Source organism: Rhinatrema bivittatum, chromosome 2, assembly GCF_901001135.1.
Source record: "Rhinatrema bivittatum chromosome 2, aRhiBiv1.1, whole genome shotgun sequence".
Taxonomy (NCBI): domain Eukaryota; kingdom Metazoa; phylum Chordata; class Amphibia; order Gymnophiona; family Rhinatrematidae; genus Rhinatrema; species Rhinatrema bivittatum.
The window spans coordinates 711,860,444-711,876,480 of NC_042616.1; the positions used below are offsets into that span (position 1 = coordinate 711,860,444).

General features: G+C 50.1%; 1 protein-coding gene and 1 long non-coding RNA gene across 3 annotated transcripts in view; one reads left to right on the forward strand and one right to left on the reverse strand.

The window, feature by feature from the left end:
* The window catches only part of LOC115085567 (cytochrome b-c1 complex subunit 7), a 30,422-nt gene extending 27,036 nt beyond the window's left edge, over positions 1 to 3,386 (reverse strand). Inside the window, exon 1 of one of the 2 annotated variants that reach the window (XM_029591750.1) lies at positions 3,272 to 3,386. In XM_029591750.1, coding sequence (XP_029447610.1) covers positions 3,272 to 3,290 — 19 coding nt within the window. In that variant the 5' untranslated portion in view covers positions 3,291 to 3,386. The remainder of the gene's footprint in view (positions 1 to 3,271) is intronic. The other variant, XM_029591752.1, reaches the window with a different exon arrangement.
* A 131-nt stretch (positions 3,387 to 3,517) lies between these two features.
* LOC115085568 lies at positions 3,518 to 15,829 on the forward strand. Its single transcript, XR_003854897.1, has 3 exons — positions 3,518 to 3,651; positions 13,637 to 13,712; positions 13,826 to 15,829. It is a non-coding gene; the product is annotated as an uncharacterized LOC115085568 (long non-coding RNA).
* The last annotated feature ends 208 nt before the right edge of the window (positions 15,830 to 16,037 follow it).

The window sequence follows — 16,037 nt, forward strand, 5'->3', positions numbered from 1 at the left end:
TGGGATGACGAGCACGGGGATTCCACGCCAGAAACCCTTAAGCAGGAACTCGGCGGGTAAGGCACTGCTGGAGCATTCTAGGACTATTGGGTCAAGGCTGCTCTGTATCTATGCGACCATCTGAGAGGAGGAAGATTTCACTGGTCTCCGAGCTCTGTCACTCATCCAGCCGTAACGGCTTGTATGGCGGTTTTCCGTTTTGTTTTTTTTTTACATGGTCCAGGCCCATGGATGGCGCAGGTCCCCCTTATACATACATATATATTTTTTTTCCCTTTTCAGCATACTGCTGGCACAGGGGGCTGATGTTTGGAGTGGTGACCTGAATTCGAGAAGGAGGTGCTCCTGTAACACTGCACATCTGCATTCGACATTCCGCCTGAGAGTGCACGCTGTGTTGAATCTTCCAGAACTTAACGTGACCTCCTGTAGGGGTGAGCGTGATTTGATAAAAGTTTTCCTCCCTAACTCTGCCGGACAGAGGCTGTGATGAGTGTGGATTGAAACATCTCACCCCCAGGGGCCACGTCGAAACCAGAAGGGCCCCATAGGACTGGCCTGGTTGCAAAGCTTGCCTTACTGGATGTCACGGGATTCCTACGCCACACCATCACTGCATCCCCACATGAAAACAAGTCAGTTGAATGTGCCGGTGTCTCCCCCACGCCCCTGATGTAGGGCCTGGGACATCCCCGCCCTGGAGGGCCCGCTTGAAAACTGAGAGTCCTTGGGGGGCAGCGTCACAGCTGAATCATCAGTCAGGTGCTCTCTCCATGCCGAGAATCCACCCCGTTCACTTCCTCAAGGGCTTATAAGAGTGCATTGCCACTGAGCTGAAAATGGCATTCCATTCAGGCTGCTCCCCCAGGGTCGGTCGTGAACTTTACACTCCATGGTCCAGTTAATTTGCAAATAAGGAGAGAGAAAGAAAATTGCGACGCGGAAAAATGAAGACTGAAGGAGGCTGAGAACCGCCTACCGGGCCAACATTATGGAACACACTGACCCTAGAGACAAGATTACAGAGTGACCCAAAAATGTTCAAAAAAAGTCTAAAAACCTGGCTATTCAGAAAAGCATTTCAGAGTGAGAACAGAGAATGAAAAACTCAGGACAAGGTTACCTAGATGAGTGGTCCACAACCTTTATGCTATTTTATACTCAATAATTAAGTTAAGAGAACTCCAGCTTAAGCATAACCCTTGTATGATTACCATGTTAATCATATACATGGACTAGATCCATGCCACACTTCTTATACATTTTTTTATATGAGCATGTACCGACATTGTAATGGCACTTTTGTAAATTTCATTTGTAACCAAACCAAATATATGTGCCCATATGTAAACCGTTGTGATGGTGCATTACTAAACGACAGTATATAAAAGATTTTAAATAAATAAATAAATGTGGTTATGTACACAGGCAGGCACATACAGCTCAGCTCTGTGTGCTTTGAGGAGCTCCGCCACCTAGAGGATAGGAGGACGATCCCCAGAATGTATGGCTAATTCACCTGCTGATCTGTGGAAATAATATTGCTACCATAAAAACGGTCTTCCAAATAAGCAGCCACAAGGAAAGAGTATGCAGCGGTCGAAAAATCGGACCTGCCAAAAACTCCAGGACCACTTTAAGCTGCAACGGAGGACGAAGATGTTTAACTCCTTGCAGAAAATAAGTCATGTCGGCTGGCCCTCCACTTACTCTTCCCCTGTAACAAGCCAGTGCTGCAACTTGAACCTTCAAGGTATTAAGGGCCAAACCCTTAAAGCAAGCTAACCTGTAAAAATTCCAAAATCAAAGGAATATCCACCTTAAGCAGTTGAGTAGCTCGCTCAGAACACCAGGCCTCAAAGACCCTCCAAATTCTAATGTAAGCTAGAGAAGTAGAAACATTTCTGGGCCCTAAGGCTATTGGTTTTCTGTCTATTTTATAAAGTTTAAAAAAGGGAGGTATCCCCCGTCGGTGGCAGAAGGGCTCTGGTCAAGCGGCAAGCACCCGTTGCAGCTCCCAGCTCATCCCCCCTTTTCCAGAGTGTGCTGCACGGTTGGAATTGGGCCATGGGCCATGCTGCCGATGTGCAGCATGTGGAGAGTGCCACGTGCCTCTCTAGAGCTGGCCACTGTTACTGATGCCTTTCTGGTAGGGAGGACACATCCGGGGGGAGGGGGGCCCGCAACAGCATCTTCTCAGCATGGGTCTGGCAGTCCTAGAGCTGTGAAGCGGGAGGCAGTTGATCCGTTCCCGCTGGGTGTAGGAACAGTGGCCATCTTGGAATACATTTGTGGTAAATACACAAGCTGCAGCAGGGGGCAGGGATCTCCTGCTTGCACTTTTTCCCCGACTGATCTTTCTGTGGAGGAGGGGCTAGAGGGGTGGCAAAACCCAGGAGTCTGGACTGATCCAGGTACGTACAGAGAACTGCAGGTTTTGCACATCCTCCATATGCTGGAGACAGAGAAATACTGAGGATCTGCAGGTGGCACACCAGGTAAAGAGGTGGTGTCTGCGAAACTTTCTCTGTCTCCATCTGCTGGAAGGGAGGCAAAACCCAGGAGTCTGGACTGATCTGGGTACGTATAGGGAACATCAGATTCTCTATCATTTCATGTGCCCCTTCAAGAAGTTACATATAGCAATTATCACAGATTTTACCAGATAACTGAAGAGAAAACAAAAAAACCTAATATGGATACAATTGTCTATGAGTTTTCAGGGCCTTGTATGGGTCTTTTACAGAAAAAAAAAAAAAAAAAAATGTTGGCATTTAAAAAGCAATTTCTCTCCATCTGCGGCACAGACACCTAAAGAAGAGACCTACTAGGCCCTGAAAGCTCATAAAATCCATGCTTAAAACTTTTTATTGATCCCCCCAAAAAAATGATACCAGAACCTAGGACTATCGAACACGTCACCTGACAAACCTCGATTCGTACAATTTTAAAATAGCCCATCTGAGAGAAAAATCACCCAGTCCTACATTTTTCAGTAAGAAAAACGTACAAACGACTAAGGCTGGGGAGGGGGAAGAAGACGAACCCGGGCCCTACTCCCCTTCCCCGAGTGTTCCTCATCCTTGGACTAGCAAGGACACACCGACCCCCGCGCGAAATCACGAAACCCGAGACTCCCCTCTTCGCGTCAAAGCGTAAATATACCACACCCCAACGCCTGAAGCGTGCTCCAGCCACTATATCTTTAACCGCCGCCTCCTTTCATTCGGTTTGTTTTTTTTTTTTTTTTTTGCTTCTTTCTAATGCTTACCCGGTACCCTCGACGCCATCCTGGCTCAACTGCCGCAGTGCCTACTGGGCAGTGTTGCTAACCTCGCTTATTTACCGCGAGATTGGATTTTTTTTTCCGATTCGCTGGTTGCTTTTAATTGGGCTATTTTTCTGCCAGTCGCGGTTTTTTGGGCGGGACTTGTGCTCTGATGTTACAGTGATTGGCTGCTGCTGCTGCTGCGATGAAGGCTGTCCATAGCAGTAAGCCAATCAGAGCAGGATTCAAATAGCGAGCTGCAAGCCTTGTTGATGGATACCTCGCGAACACATTTTTGTTGGCAGACCTGGAACGGGAAGGCCAGCAGCAGGGCATTGGAGGGCAACAGCAAAGGAATCTTCAGACGGTGCAGCTACAGCCAGGTATCAGGAGGGGAGGAATTAGTATGTTGGGAGGGGGGAATGAGAGTGTGGGGGGCCAGAGATGTGCTTGGAGGGGGGTGGGGAGAGGAGAATGAATGAGAGTGTGGGGGCCAGAGATGTGCTTGGAGGGGGGTGGGGAGAGGGGAATGAGTGAGTGTGTGGGGGCCAGAGATGTGCTTGGGGGGGAGAGGGGAATGAATGAGAGTGTGGGGGCCAGGGATGTGCTGGGTGGGGAGAGGGGAATGAGTGAGTGTGTGGGGGCCAGGGATGTGCTCGGAGGGGGGAATGAGTTGAGTGTGTGGGGGCCAGAGATGTGCTCGGAGAGGGGAATGAGTGAGTGTGTGGGGGCCAGGGATGTGCTCGGAGAGGGGAATGAGTGAGTGTGTGGGGGCCAGAGATGTGCTTGGGGGGGAGAGGGGAATGAATGAGAGTGTGGGGGCCAGGGATGTGCTGGGTGGGGAGAGGGGAATGAGTGAGTGTGTGGGGGCCAGGGATGTGCTCGGAGGGGGGAATGAGTTGAGTGTGTGGGGGCCAGGGATGTGCTCGGAGAGGGGAATGAGTGAGTGTGTGGGGGCCAGGGATGTGCTCGGAGGGGGGGAATGAGTGTGTGTGTGTGAGGGCCAGGGATGTGCTCGGAGGGGGGAATGAGTGTGTGTGTGTGTGAGGGCCAGGGATGTGCTCGGAGAGGGGAATGAGTGAGTGAGTGTGTGTGTGAGGGCCAGGGATGTGCTCGGAGAGGGGAATGAGTGAGTGTGTGTGTGTGTGTGGGCCAGGGATGTGCTCGGAGAGGGGAATGAGTGAGTGAGTGAGTGTGTGTGTGTGTGAGGGCCAGGGATGTGCTCGGAGAGGGGAATGAGTGAGTGTGTGTGTGTGTGGGCCAGGGATGTGCTCGGAGAGGGGAATGAGTGAGTGTGTGTGTGTGGGCCAGGGATGTGCTCGGAGAGGGGAATGAGTGAGTGTGTGTGTGTGGGCCAGGGATGTGCTCGGAGAGGGGAATGAGTGAGTGTGTGGGGGCCAGGGATGTGCTCGGAGAGGGGAATGAGTGTGAGGGGCTGGTATCTTATTTCCTAGCGTGTAGCAGATGGACTCAGGACCAATGGGTATAGTGTACTCCTGTTAGTAGTTGGAGACGGATCAGATTTCAATCTGACGTCAGCCCCTAGTACATATACCCCTGCAGGAAGTGCAGCTCCTCAGTATTTTCCGTCTCCAAAGCAGTTAGGGACTATCTGCATGCTCTCTGAGCGTTAGAACCAAAATTCAAGGAAAAACCCAAATTTAAGAAGAAAAGTTTACCTGAAGACTAGCCCCGCTCTCCTGCGGTGATACCCTCGGGTCCCTCCCCCAGTTGAGATTCCTGAGGTGATTTCCGTGGTCCCTCACAGGTGAGCCTCGGTCCGGTGGCCAAATCTCAGCAGGGACTTAGCCCCTGATTTCGGGCACGGTTGAGAGGCAGCAGGTGCATTCCTCGAGCGCGGCGATGAAGGTATTTGCCCTCTCCCCCCGCAGCCGGAGACCGCCTGGGACGAAACCAGGAAGCGCCGAAGACAAGGTAAGGTAGAAATCTTCTATGTAAACAGTCTCCGAGGATCGAAGAGGAGCACAGGCCACCGATCGGAGCCAGTGCCACTGGGTTGATCCACCTTAGCAGGGCTAGGCCCCGGCTGTTCCCTAGGGTCTACCCACGTGGAGACCCTCCGAGGAGGTCGCCATCTTGACCCGCCTCGCCGTTCAACTCGAGCGCACAATTGAGCTAGGCGCACAAGTCCCTTGTGCGCATAAACTTAGGCGCACATAATACCTCACGAGCATAAGTTGCGCGCACGGAACAAGGCGCATATCTGCGGCTAGGCGCACATCTCAGCGCATATCTGAAGCGCACTGGAGCGCACAAAAGCTCACGCGGCCACAGTCATGGCACCTCCAGAGTCGGGCATAAAAGTGCAAGGCCTCTGCCAAGCATGCCATGTCAGAGCCGCACAGAGCGAGGAGGCCGACGCCCTGTCCGCATAGTTGGAGGAGGCCCTGGGAGATCCAGGCCAGGGCCGTTCCAGCCAGGGCCCAATGCTAGCTCTTCAGGGGGCACCCCAGACCTAGCAGGCCTCAGGGAGTCCACCCCGCACTCGGGGACTCCCAGAGAACCGGCGCCCCTCAACTTAGACCCAGCTTCGATATCCTGGGTGGAGCTGTTCAAGGGGATTCACGCCTTTGTCAGGATGCAAACTGAACCCCGGGAGGTCCAGCCACAGGCGCCTCCGGAGGACCCTCATGCCCCAGGACCCTCTAGGCCTAGGCACAGGTCCACACCGTCCAGAAGTTCTGCCTACGAGGACACAGACCACTCTGAAGAGGAAATTGAGCCCCTGGAAGAAGGGGAACTCCCCCCGGGGACAGAGCCACACCGAACCATGAGACGCTTCTTCACAAAGGATGAGCTCCCGGACCTAGTATCCCAATGTCTAACGGAACTCGCTATCCCGGGCCAAGGGCCCTCAGGGGAACCTAGAATGAACCCCCTGCTGGAGGGCCTTTGTCAGACGTCTCACTATTTTCCTCTCTTACAGGCGGCACAACAGCTAATTGACCTAGAGTGGAATGCTCCAGAGTCCTCATTCAAAGGGGGTCGAGCATTGTCGGCCATGTATCCCCTGGACCCAGCGACCAAAGAACTCCTGGCGTGCCCTAGGGTGGACGCCATGGTCTGCGCGGTCGCTAAGCGCACTACCATCCCAGTGGAGGGAGGAGCGGCGCTCATGACCGGCGCCTAGAAGCCTTGCTAAAGCAGTCATTCGAGATTGCAGCTCTGTCCCTTCAGATTGCGGCCTGCTGCACCGTGGTGACGTGTGCCTGCCTATCTCAAGCCAGGAACAGCACCCCGGAAGAGGACATGGAATCAACTCTGTCCTTTCTCACCGACGCGGCTTCCGATCTAGTGCGTACAACAGCTAGAGGAGTCTCGTCCACTGTGGCAGCCAGAAGACAGCTCTGGCTCAGAAATTGGTCGGCAGACGCCTCTTCCAAGACGAGTCTATCAAAGATGCCCTTCAAAGGATCCCTCCTCTTCGGCAGCGAACTAGAGAAACTGGCCAACAAATGGGGTGACTCCCCATTACCGCGCCTGCCGGAAGACTACACGAAGAGAAACCAACGTCCCTTCCACAGATCCGCCAGAGGCAGAAGCTCACAGCGCTTCAACCCTTTCAAAAGCAACTATCGAGCACCCCGCCCTACGAGCAGGAGCCAGTCCTTTCGGAACAAGCACACCAAGAGAGGAACCAGTGCGGGTGCAGGCTCCGGCCGCACCCCACAATGAGAATCAGCCGACCCATCCAAGGGAAGATGCTATAGGGGCAGACTAGCCTTATTCTACCGCATATGGGTCGAGATAACTACGGACAAATGGGTCCTGGCCATCATCCGGGAGGGGTACTACCTGGACTTCATTCGAACTTCCCCCGACAAATTCGTGGAATCTCCCTGCCACGACCCCCTCAAGAGGGCGGCAGTGGAAGCTACACTGAACAGGCTTCTGACCCTCGAGGCCATAACCCCAGTGCCTATACGGGAAATGAATACTGGACATTACTCCATTTACTTCATCGTACCCAAGAAAGAGGGCATATTCAGGCCCATCCTGGACCTCAAGTCGGTCAACCGCCACCTAAGGGTTCCCCGCTTCCGCATGGAAACCTTACGATCTGTCATACGGGCAATACAACCAGGAGAGTTCCTCACATCCCTGGATCTGTCGGAGGCCTACTTACACATCCCAATGCATCAGGAACACCAGCGCTTCCTACACTTCAAGGTCCTGAATCGTCACTATTAGTTCCGGGCACTACCCTTCGGGTTAGCCACAGCACCCCGGATGTTCACCAAGGTAATAGTAATAGTGGCGGAAATACTCAGGAAGGAGGGAATCCTCGTTCATCCCTACCTGGACGATTGGCAGATCAGGGCGAAGTCACCGGAGGAAAGCCATCAAGCAACCAGCAGAGTCATAGCACTACTGGAAAGCCTAGGATGGGTAGTAAACATAAACAAAAGCTCCCTCCAGCCCGCACAGTCGCTGGAATACCTAGGCGTCCAATTCGACACCAAGGAAGACAAGGTCAGCCTGACCCCCGCAAGGAGGTCAAAGCTGCGGGGCCGGCTTCAGACCTTGCTGAGCGTTCCTCGTCCCACAGTATGAGATTACCTGCAAGTCCTCGGACTGATGGCGTCCACGCTGGAAGTAGTGCCATGGGCGCGAGCACAAATGAGATCTCTACAGCGCTCACTTCTAACGCGGTGGAGTCCACGGTCCCAGAACTACACCGTACGCCTTCCACTCCCGGGCAGCGTCCGGACCCAGCTACGGTGGTGGCTGCAGAACAGCCACCTGAGCCGGGGATCAAGCCTATCCTCCCCAACCTGGACCCTGCTCACCACAGATGCCAGCCTACACGGATGGGGAGCACACTGCGAAGAGCTGACCACCCAAGGGCAGTGGAACGCAGAAGAGGCGGGATGGAACATCAACCACCTAGAAGCACGGGCAGCCAGATTAGCCTGTCTGCGGTTTGCCCACAGACTTCGAGGCAAAACGGTCTGAGTGATGTCGGACAACGCCATGACGGTGGCCTACATCAACCGACAGGGCGGAACCAGAAGCCAACAGGTGTCCCTAGAAATAGACCTCCTGATGGCGTGGGTGGAAGCAAATCTTCAGGAGATCTCGGCCATCCACATTGCCGGGAAAGACAACATCGCGGTAGACTTCCTCAGCAGAGAAAGTCTAAACCCAGGAGAATGGAAACTGTCATCCACAGCCTTCCAAATGATAGTGAATCGGTGGGGGATCCCAAACATGGACCTTCTGGCAAGCAGATCCAACGCTCAAGTACCCAGATACTTCAGCTGCAGACGGGTCCCGCAGTCCCAGGGGATCGATGCCCTGGCCTCCGGGGACCCTTCTATACGCCTTCCCGCCATGGCCCTTGCTGGGCGCAATCATTCACAAGATACAGCGACACAGGGGACTAGTTCTCCTGGTGGCCCCGGATTGGCCAAGAAGACCCTGGTACGCAGACATGAGAAGACTGCTGGCAGGGAACCCACTACCCCTGCCGCCGCACAGAGACCTGCTCCAACAAGGCCCGATCCTTCAGGAGGACCCGACTCAATTCTCGCTTACGGTCTGGCCATTGAGAGGGCTCGACTGAGGAAGAGCGGATACTCGGGGGCAGTAATACTCTCCTCCGAGCACGCAAGTTCTCCACATCTCTAACGTACATGAGGATTTGGAGAGTCTTCAAGGCCTGGTGCGAAGACCACAACGTCAAGCCACGCCCCTCCAGAGTTCCCGTGATCCTGGAATTCTTACAGAATGGGCTACAGCAGTGTCTGTCCCTCAATTCCATCAAGGTACAGATAGCAGCATTGTCATGCTATGGCTCCAGGAGCAAGGGCAACAGCATAGCCTCGTACCCGGATGTATCACGCTTCCTGAAAGGAGTCAAACACATTCGCCCACCTCTAAGATGGACGGTACCTCTGTGGAACCTCAACCTCGTCTTGGAGTTCCTAGCGGGATCCACCTTCAGACCCCTCCGAGGCCTATCTCTCAGTCTGTTAACCTTAAAGACAGTGTTCTTGCTGGCCGTGTGTTCGGCCCGTCGCATCTCGGAGCTACAAGCACTGTCCTGCCGTGAACCGTTCTTCAGATTCACCCCGGGGTTCATCCAACTACGCACAGTTCCCTCCTTCCTCCCCAAAGTGGTCTCACACTTCCACCTCAATCAAACCATCGCACTACCAACGATGGACGGCGTGAAGAACTCGGGAAAAGACCGTAGCCTACGTCACCTCGACATCGGCAGACTCCTAGCCAGATATTTGGAAAGGTCGGAACCGGTACGAAAGACAGACCACCTTTTTGTCCTTCACAGCGGAAAGAGGCAAGGGGAAGCGGCCTTGCGGACAACCATTGCCCGCTGGATCAAAGAAGTCATTAAGGCGGCCTATGTAGAAGCAGGAAAACCACCACCTCTACAAGTCAAGGCCCATTCAACCAGAGCCTAGGCGGTGTCCTGGGCAGAGACTAGAATGCTGTCACCTGCGGACATCTGGCAACGTGGTCCTCTTTCCACACTTTCTCCAGATTCTACCGTCTGGACGTACAGGCTCAGGAGGACACGGCATTTGCAAGGACAATTCTAAGTGGACCCCGGGCAGCCTCCCACCCGATTCGGGAGTAGCTTTTATACATCCCATTGGTCCTGAGTCCATCTGCTACACGCTAGGAAATGGAGAAATTACTTACCTGATAATTTCGTTTTCCTTAGTGTAGACAGATGGACTCAGCATCCCACCCTGGGCTGCCCTGAGGCACTGTGCCAATGAGTTACGGGTAAGCCATGTCTTTATTTACCTAAGACGTCCACCCTGCCCGGTGTCGACGCTTTCCGGTTGAGTACACTGGCGGTCTCCAGCTATAGTCAACCAATCAGTTCAAGTTAATCAAGTTTAATCGAGTTTAATCGAGTTTAACGTTCTAACAAGTTAGTTAAGTTTAACCATAATATGAAGTTAATCAGTCAGTCACATATATATCCACAACGCTTTTCAAGGAAGAATACTGAGGAGCTGCACTTCCTGCAGGGGTATGTGTACTAGGGCAGTGATGGCTAACCTATGACACGCGTGTCAGAGGTGACACACCGAGACTGTTTGCTGACACACGCAGCCTTTCGTGGACTATCGGGAATTTTTTTTTTAATCGGCTGCGCCGAGCCTTTAAAACTAGTTTTTTAGTATCCCCCCCACCCTCCAGTCCCCTCCACCTCCCCAATGCCCCCGGGCGCAGCGACAGGCAGATAGGCAGGGCCATGGCCCGAAGAAAAAGATCACATTTAAACGCGCTGATGCTCCTCCTCCTTCCTGCCTGTGCGGCCTCGGAAGTAAACGTTGCCGGAGCCACGTGGGCTGGAAGGAGGTGAAGCATCGGCGTGTGCAGAAGAGGAGCAGCACTTGCGTTTACGGGCAGCTGTGAATCCCAAGTCGCAGCGGCCCGAGAAGAGGAAGAGGCCTGGTAGCAGGGCTGCCGCAGAGCCCATCCTGTGACGACCCGCGAAGAGGAGTCCCAGAGGTGAGAGAGAGGCTGAGGATCTGTAGAGGGTGTGTGTGTGTGTGCGTGTATGAGATGAGTTGAGAGATTGTGTGTGAGAGTGAGGACTTGAATGTTTGCAGAGACAGCATGTGGGAGTGAGAGAGAGCCTGTGTGTGTGAGAGTCAGACAGCATGTGCCAGTGAGAGACTGTGTATGAATGATTGTATGAGAGAGAGCATGTGCCAGTGAGAGTCTGTGTGTGTGTGTGAGAGAGAGAAGAGCATGTGAGAATGAGAACCTGTGTGTTTGAGGGAAGAAGATGGAGAGAAAAGAAACAGAAAAAAAGACAATATAAAAGGAATTGGCAAAAAAAACAAGAAAGGAAAGGTGGGGAAAAAAAAGCCTGTGACCAACCAATTAGAAAATGAAGATCAGACAGCAAAGGTAAAAAAACAAAATAAATTACTTTTTAGTGATTGGCACATGTAATCTTTGGGAATGTGCAAGAATAGCACTTTCTCTATGCGGATCTCACAATGTATGAGATCAGCATGGAGAAAATGGAAGCCCACGGGGCCTGCACACAGGAGGCAGCAGAATGGGCATCAGTGTCAGTAGCAGCAATCGGCACCTCCCCAATAGCCATGCGGCAGCAGTGGCAGCAGAGGAATGAGAGAGGTTCTGAGGTTGCTGGCAAAAGAGAGGGGGGTCTGCCTTTAGTGTGTGCATGTGAATGAATGGGACTCTGCATGGGGATGTATGTGTGTGAATGCATGGGTGCCTGCATGAGAATGAATTGGTGCCTGCCTGGAGGATGGAGCGGGAGTGGTGTGAGTGACTGGGAGCCTGCCTGGGGTTCAGTGTGTGTGTGTGTGTGTGTGTGTGAGCCAGTGAGTGTGAGAGCATGAGTGTGTATGAGAAAATCCAGGGGAGTAAGAGTTTGCTGGAGGGGGAGAGAGTGTTTTAATTGAAGATTTAGCCAATGAAATTCAGCAGAAAAAAGTCACTAAGCAGGTAAGGTAAATAATTATTTGTTTTTGCTTTATTAATAAATACAGAACATATTAAAATTATAACTTTGTTATTAATATTAGAACATAAGCACATAAGAAAATGCCATACTGGGTCAGAACAAGGGTCCATCAAGCCCAGCATCCTGTTTCCAACAGTGGCCAATCCAGGCCATAAGAACCTGGCAAGTACCCAAAAACTAAGTCTATTCCTTGTAACCATTGCTAATGGCAGTGGCTATTCTCTAAGTGAACTTAATAGCAGGTAATGGACTTCTCCTCCAAGAACTTATCCAATCCTTTTTTAAACACAGCTATACTAACTGCACTAACCACATTCTCTGGCAACAAATTCCAGAGTTTAATTGTGCGTTGAGTAAAAAAGAACTTTCTCCGATTAGTTTTAAATGTGCCCCATGCTAACTTCATGGAGTGCCCCCTAGTCTTTCTACTATCCGAAAGAGTAAATAACCGATTCACATCTACCCGTTCTAGACCTCTCATGATTTTAAACACCTCTATCATATCCCCCCTCAGTCGTCTCTTCTCCAAGCTGAAAAGTCCTAACCTCTTTAGTCTTTCCTCATAGGGGAGTTGTTCCATTCCCCTTATCATTTTGGTAGCCCTTCTCTGTACCTTCTCCATCGAGACGCACCTGACCATAAGACGCACCTAGGATTCAGAGGGGGAAAATAAAAAAAAAATAAATTGTGCTAAACCGGCTCTGCGTCTGGGCGTCTTATGGAGCAAATTAGGGGAGTGCATAGCTTTTTTTTTCTCTCCCCATTTTGTTTTCGGGTCTGGGGAGGGCCATTTCGGTCCACTCCCCAGATCAGAAAACTTTTCTTTCTCTGGGAACCCCTCCCCCTCAAAAAAATAACCCCCATCCCAACCCTTTAAATTAACACCCCCCACCCTCCTGACTCCCCCAAGACCTGCCGACTTAATTTACTACAACCCCCCACCCTCCTGACTCCCCCAAGACCTGCCGACTTAATTTACTGCAACCCCCCACCCTCCTGACCCCCCCAAGACCTGCCAAACATCCCTGGTGGTCCAGCGGGGGTCCGGGAACGATCTCCTCGGCTTCGGCCGTCGGCTGCCAGTAATCAAAATGGCGCCGACGGCCCTTTGCCCTCACTATGTCACTGGGACCAACCGCTGCTATTGGTCGATCTCAGTGACATGGAGAGGGCAAAGGGCCGTCGGCGCCATTTTGATTACTGGCAGCCGACGGCCCACGCCCAGGAGATCGTTCCCGGACCCCCGCTGGACCACCAGGGACGTTTGGCAGGTCTTGGGGGGGTCAGGAGGGTGGGGGTTGCAGTAAATTAAGTCGGCAGGTCTTGGGGGAGTCAGCAGGGGGGGGGGTGGTTAGATTTTTGTTTGTTTTTTTTTTATATTCGCTCCATAAGACACACATACATTTTCCCCCCACTTTTGGGGGGAAAAAAGTGCGTCTTATGGAGCGAAAAATACTGTATATCTTTTTTGAGATGCGGCGACCAGAATTGTACACAGTATTCAAGGTGCGGTTTCACCATGGAGCGATACAGAGGCATTATGACATTTTCCGTTTTATTAGAGCTACAAATATCACAAAATTATGGATTTTTCTAGAAGTGACACACCACCCGAGTTATGCTCTGTCTTTTTATGAATTTTGACACACTGAGCGCAAAAGGTTGGCCATCACTGTACTAGGGGCTGACGTCAGATTGAAATCTGATCCGTCTCCAGCTGCTATCAGGAGTACACTATACCCATTGGTCCTGAGTCCTTCTGTCTACACTAAGGAAAACGAAATTATCAGGTAAGTAATTTCTCCAATTTGTTCTACTCCACTTGATTTCATCTATTTTTTTTTCTCATTTCTTCCCTGTAGCTGATCACCTTTTATAAAAAAAAACAAAACCCTTATTTTGACAAAAAGAAAGCTTGTCCATACCTGCTGACTACAGGTAAAAAAATGTGACATGGAAACTTGTAATGCTATTTTTCTTATTTTTCTACACCACTTTTGCTTTCCTCTAATTTTGCCTTTTTTTTTCTCTTTCGTTTCTTCTCCCTGCAGAAGATCATCTCTGTAAGAAAGCCAGTCTATACCTACTGTTTCCGTCCTTGGCTGCTACACTACTAAATGGTTTTGATCTACTATGGCTACAGTAAAGAACTGGGCTAAATACAGTAAAAAGTACTGCAAAGCATGGGAAGAGGAACGTGAACTTAAAGCATGGATTCAGCCTGTTTTCAGCAATGAGAATAAGGCTACGTGCAAATTTTGCAAGTGTGACATTCGTGCACATCATGCAGACCTTCTGCAACATGCTAAAACAGAGAAACATGCAAAAAGCTAAGCTCCTTTGTCATCTATGTGACTCACAGACATTGGTGTTTCAATTTCACGTGTTTTGGGCTTTTTTTTGGGCTTGTTTTTTTGGAAAAAAGTGCTTGTTCTTTCATGAAAACCTGGCAACCCTGCTACTGGGTTGGTTAAGGGGCGGGGAGCGTAGAGCGACGAGCGGGTCACGTGGGTGATAGACGGGTTTTTTTGTTTGTTTGTTTTGGTTTTTTTTAACTACGTCGGACTTCTAAAATGGCCGACGAGAATCAGATATTAGAACAATTGTGAAATGTGTTCAGCGCTTGCATCTGCTTGAGGTTTCCTGAAGTCCCGAGCAGTAGCGATCCCTCTGATTTTCTGTCAGTCTTTATTAATTTTTATATTTTCCCACTTTAGATTTTGTTTTCTTTCTAGTGTTTAGATTTTAGGGAGATGAGGGGGAAGAGGGAAGGTTTTTTTTCCAACTTTTATGTTCCTCTTTTTTTTACATATTATTTTCATATTTTCTTTTGGTTGATGCTATTTTGCTTTTTCTTTTATCTCTCCTCTTTTAATTAAAGTATCTTAAAATTTCTTATTTATCCGTAGATATATACCTACTGCATAGCAAGGTTAACCAGTTCTAGCCTTTTTTATTCAAGATGCAGAGTAACCACTGACATCTCCCAAAACAAAATTGGGATGAGTTGAGGGAGGTTTCCTAGAACCATGAAATTATATTATCTCTTTCCTTCTAATCATCCATCCAACCTCTCTCACCACTTCCCCTTTTATGATTCACTTTTTGCACCACATTACACTTCCTGGTACGTGCCATCTTTTGCTCATTTGATTTCTGATCAGAACACCAGAGTATTAGCTCTTGAAAGCTAGTCAAGAAATGGGTTGTTAGTCAAATAAAAAGGTATCACATTATATATTTTTTTGTTAACCTTTATTTCTGTGCTCCATTATGCCTTTTTTGACATGCATCAATGAGACCTGCACCTAGTACTCGAGGTACAGTTCCACCATGGCTTGATATTTTCCATTTTATTCTGTATTCCTTTTCAGATCATTCCTAACATTCCATTTGCATTTTTGCCCACTTGTGTACACTGTGCTACGGATTTCAGTGTATTGTCCACAAAAACGCCAAGGTCCATTCTCCAGGTGGTAACTGCTAATACAGAACTCAGCACAGTGTATATGTAGCTAGGAATAATTCTCCCTACATCTATCAGTTTACACTTCTCCACCTTCAGTTTCATTTGGCATTCAGATGCTCAGTTTTCTAGTCTCATAATGAAGGAGTTCAATTTTATGGACGACCGATGACCGAGATACCTGAAAATCTCTGATTAACCACGCCAGCAGTGAAACGCACAGCCATGTTGATTATACTAACATTTGGAACGCAACGGCACGCATTACGTAGTGACGTAGTTACGTACTGACATTCAGTGGAACGCACCACCATTTTGTAATTCTAATAATTTGTATTGTATTAATACGATTACCGTTATAAAATGTCTAACACGTCAATTAAATGACGACACAATAGCCTGATTATAAGCTACACCTACCTGAAAACCACGCTAGAAAATGCTTGTTCAGCAATTTTTAGAACGCATGTGTGAAAGATAAGAAATGAAAAGTGCATAAGAGTCCGCTCCTGAAGGGGCGTGGCATGCAGTTGTACTAAGCCTTTGTCTTAGCTGCATCTTGCTGGCAATAAAAGTCTATCTTTACGAATCAGTTGTCTGGGCCTCCTTTCTGACTTTTAGTGATGGTTACATTTGGCGAGCCAGCCAGGAGGTACCCGGGAACACTATTTTAGCCCCCCAGTTGGTCCGGTAGGTGGGTGGCGGAGCGATCCCCCAGACTTACTTGGTGAGTGGCCACCGCTGAGTTCAGCGATCAGGTTTCTGAGGGGACCGTTCCGCAGGAAGCCTCTCGAGAC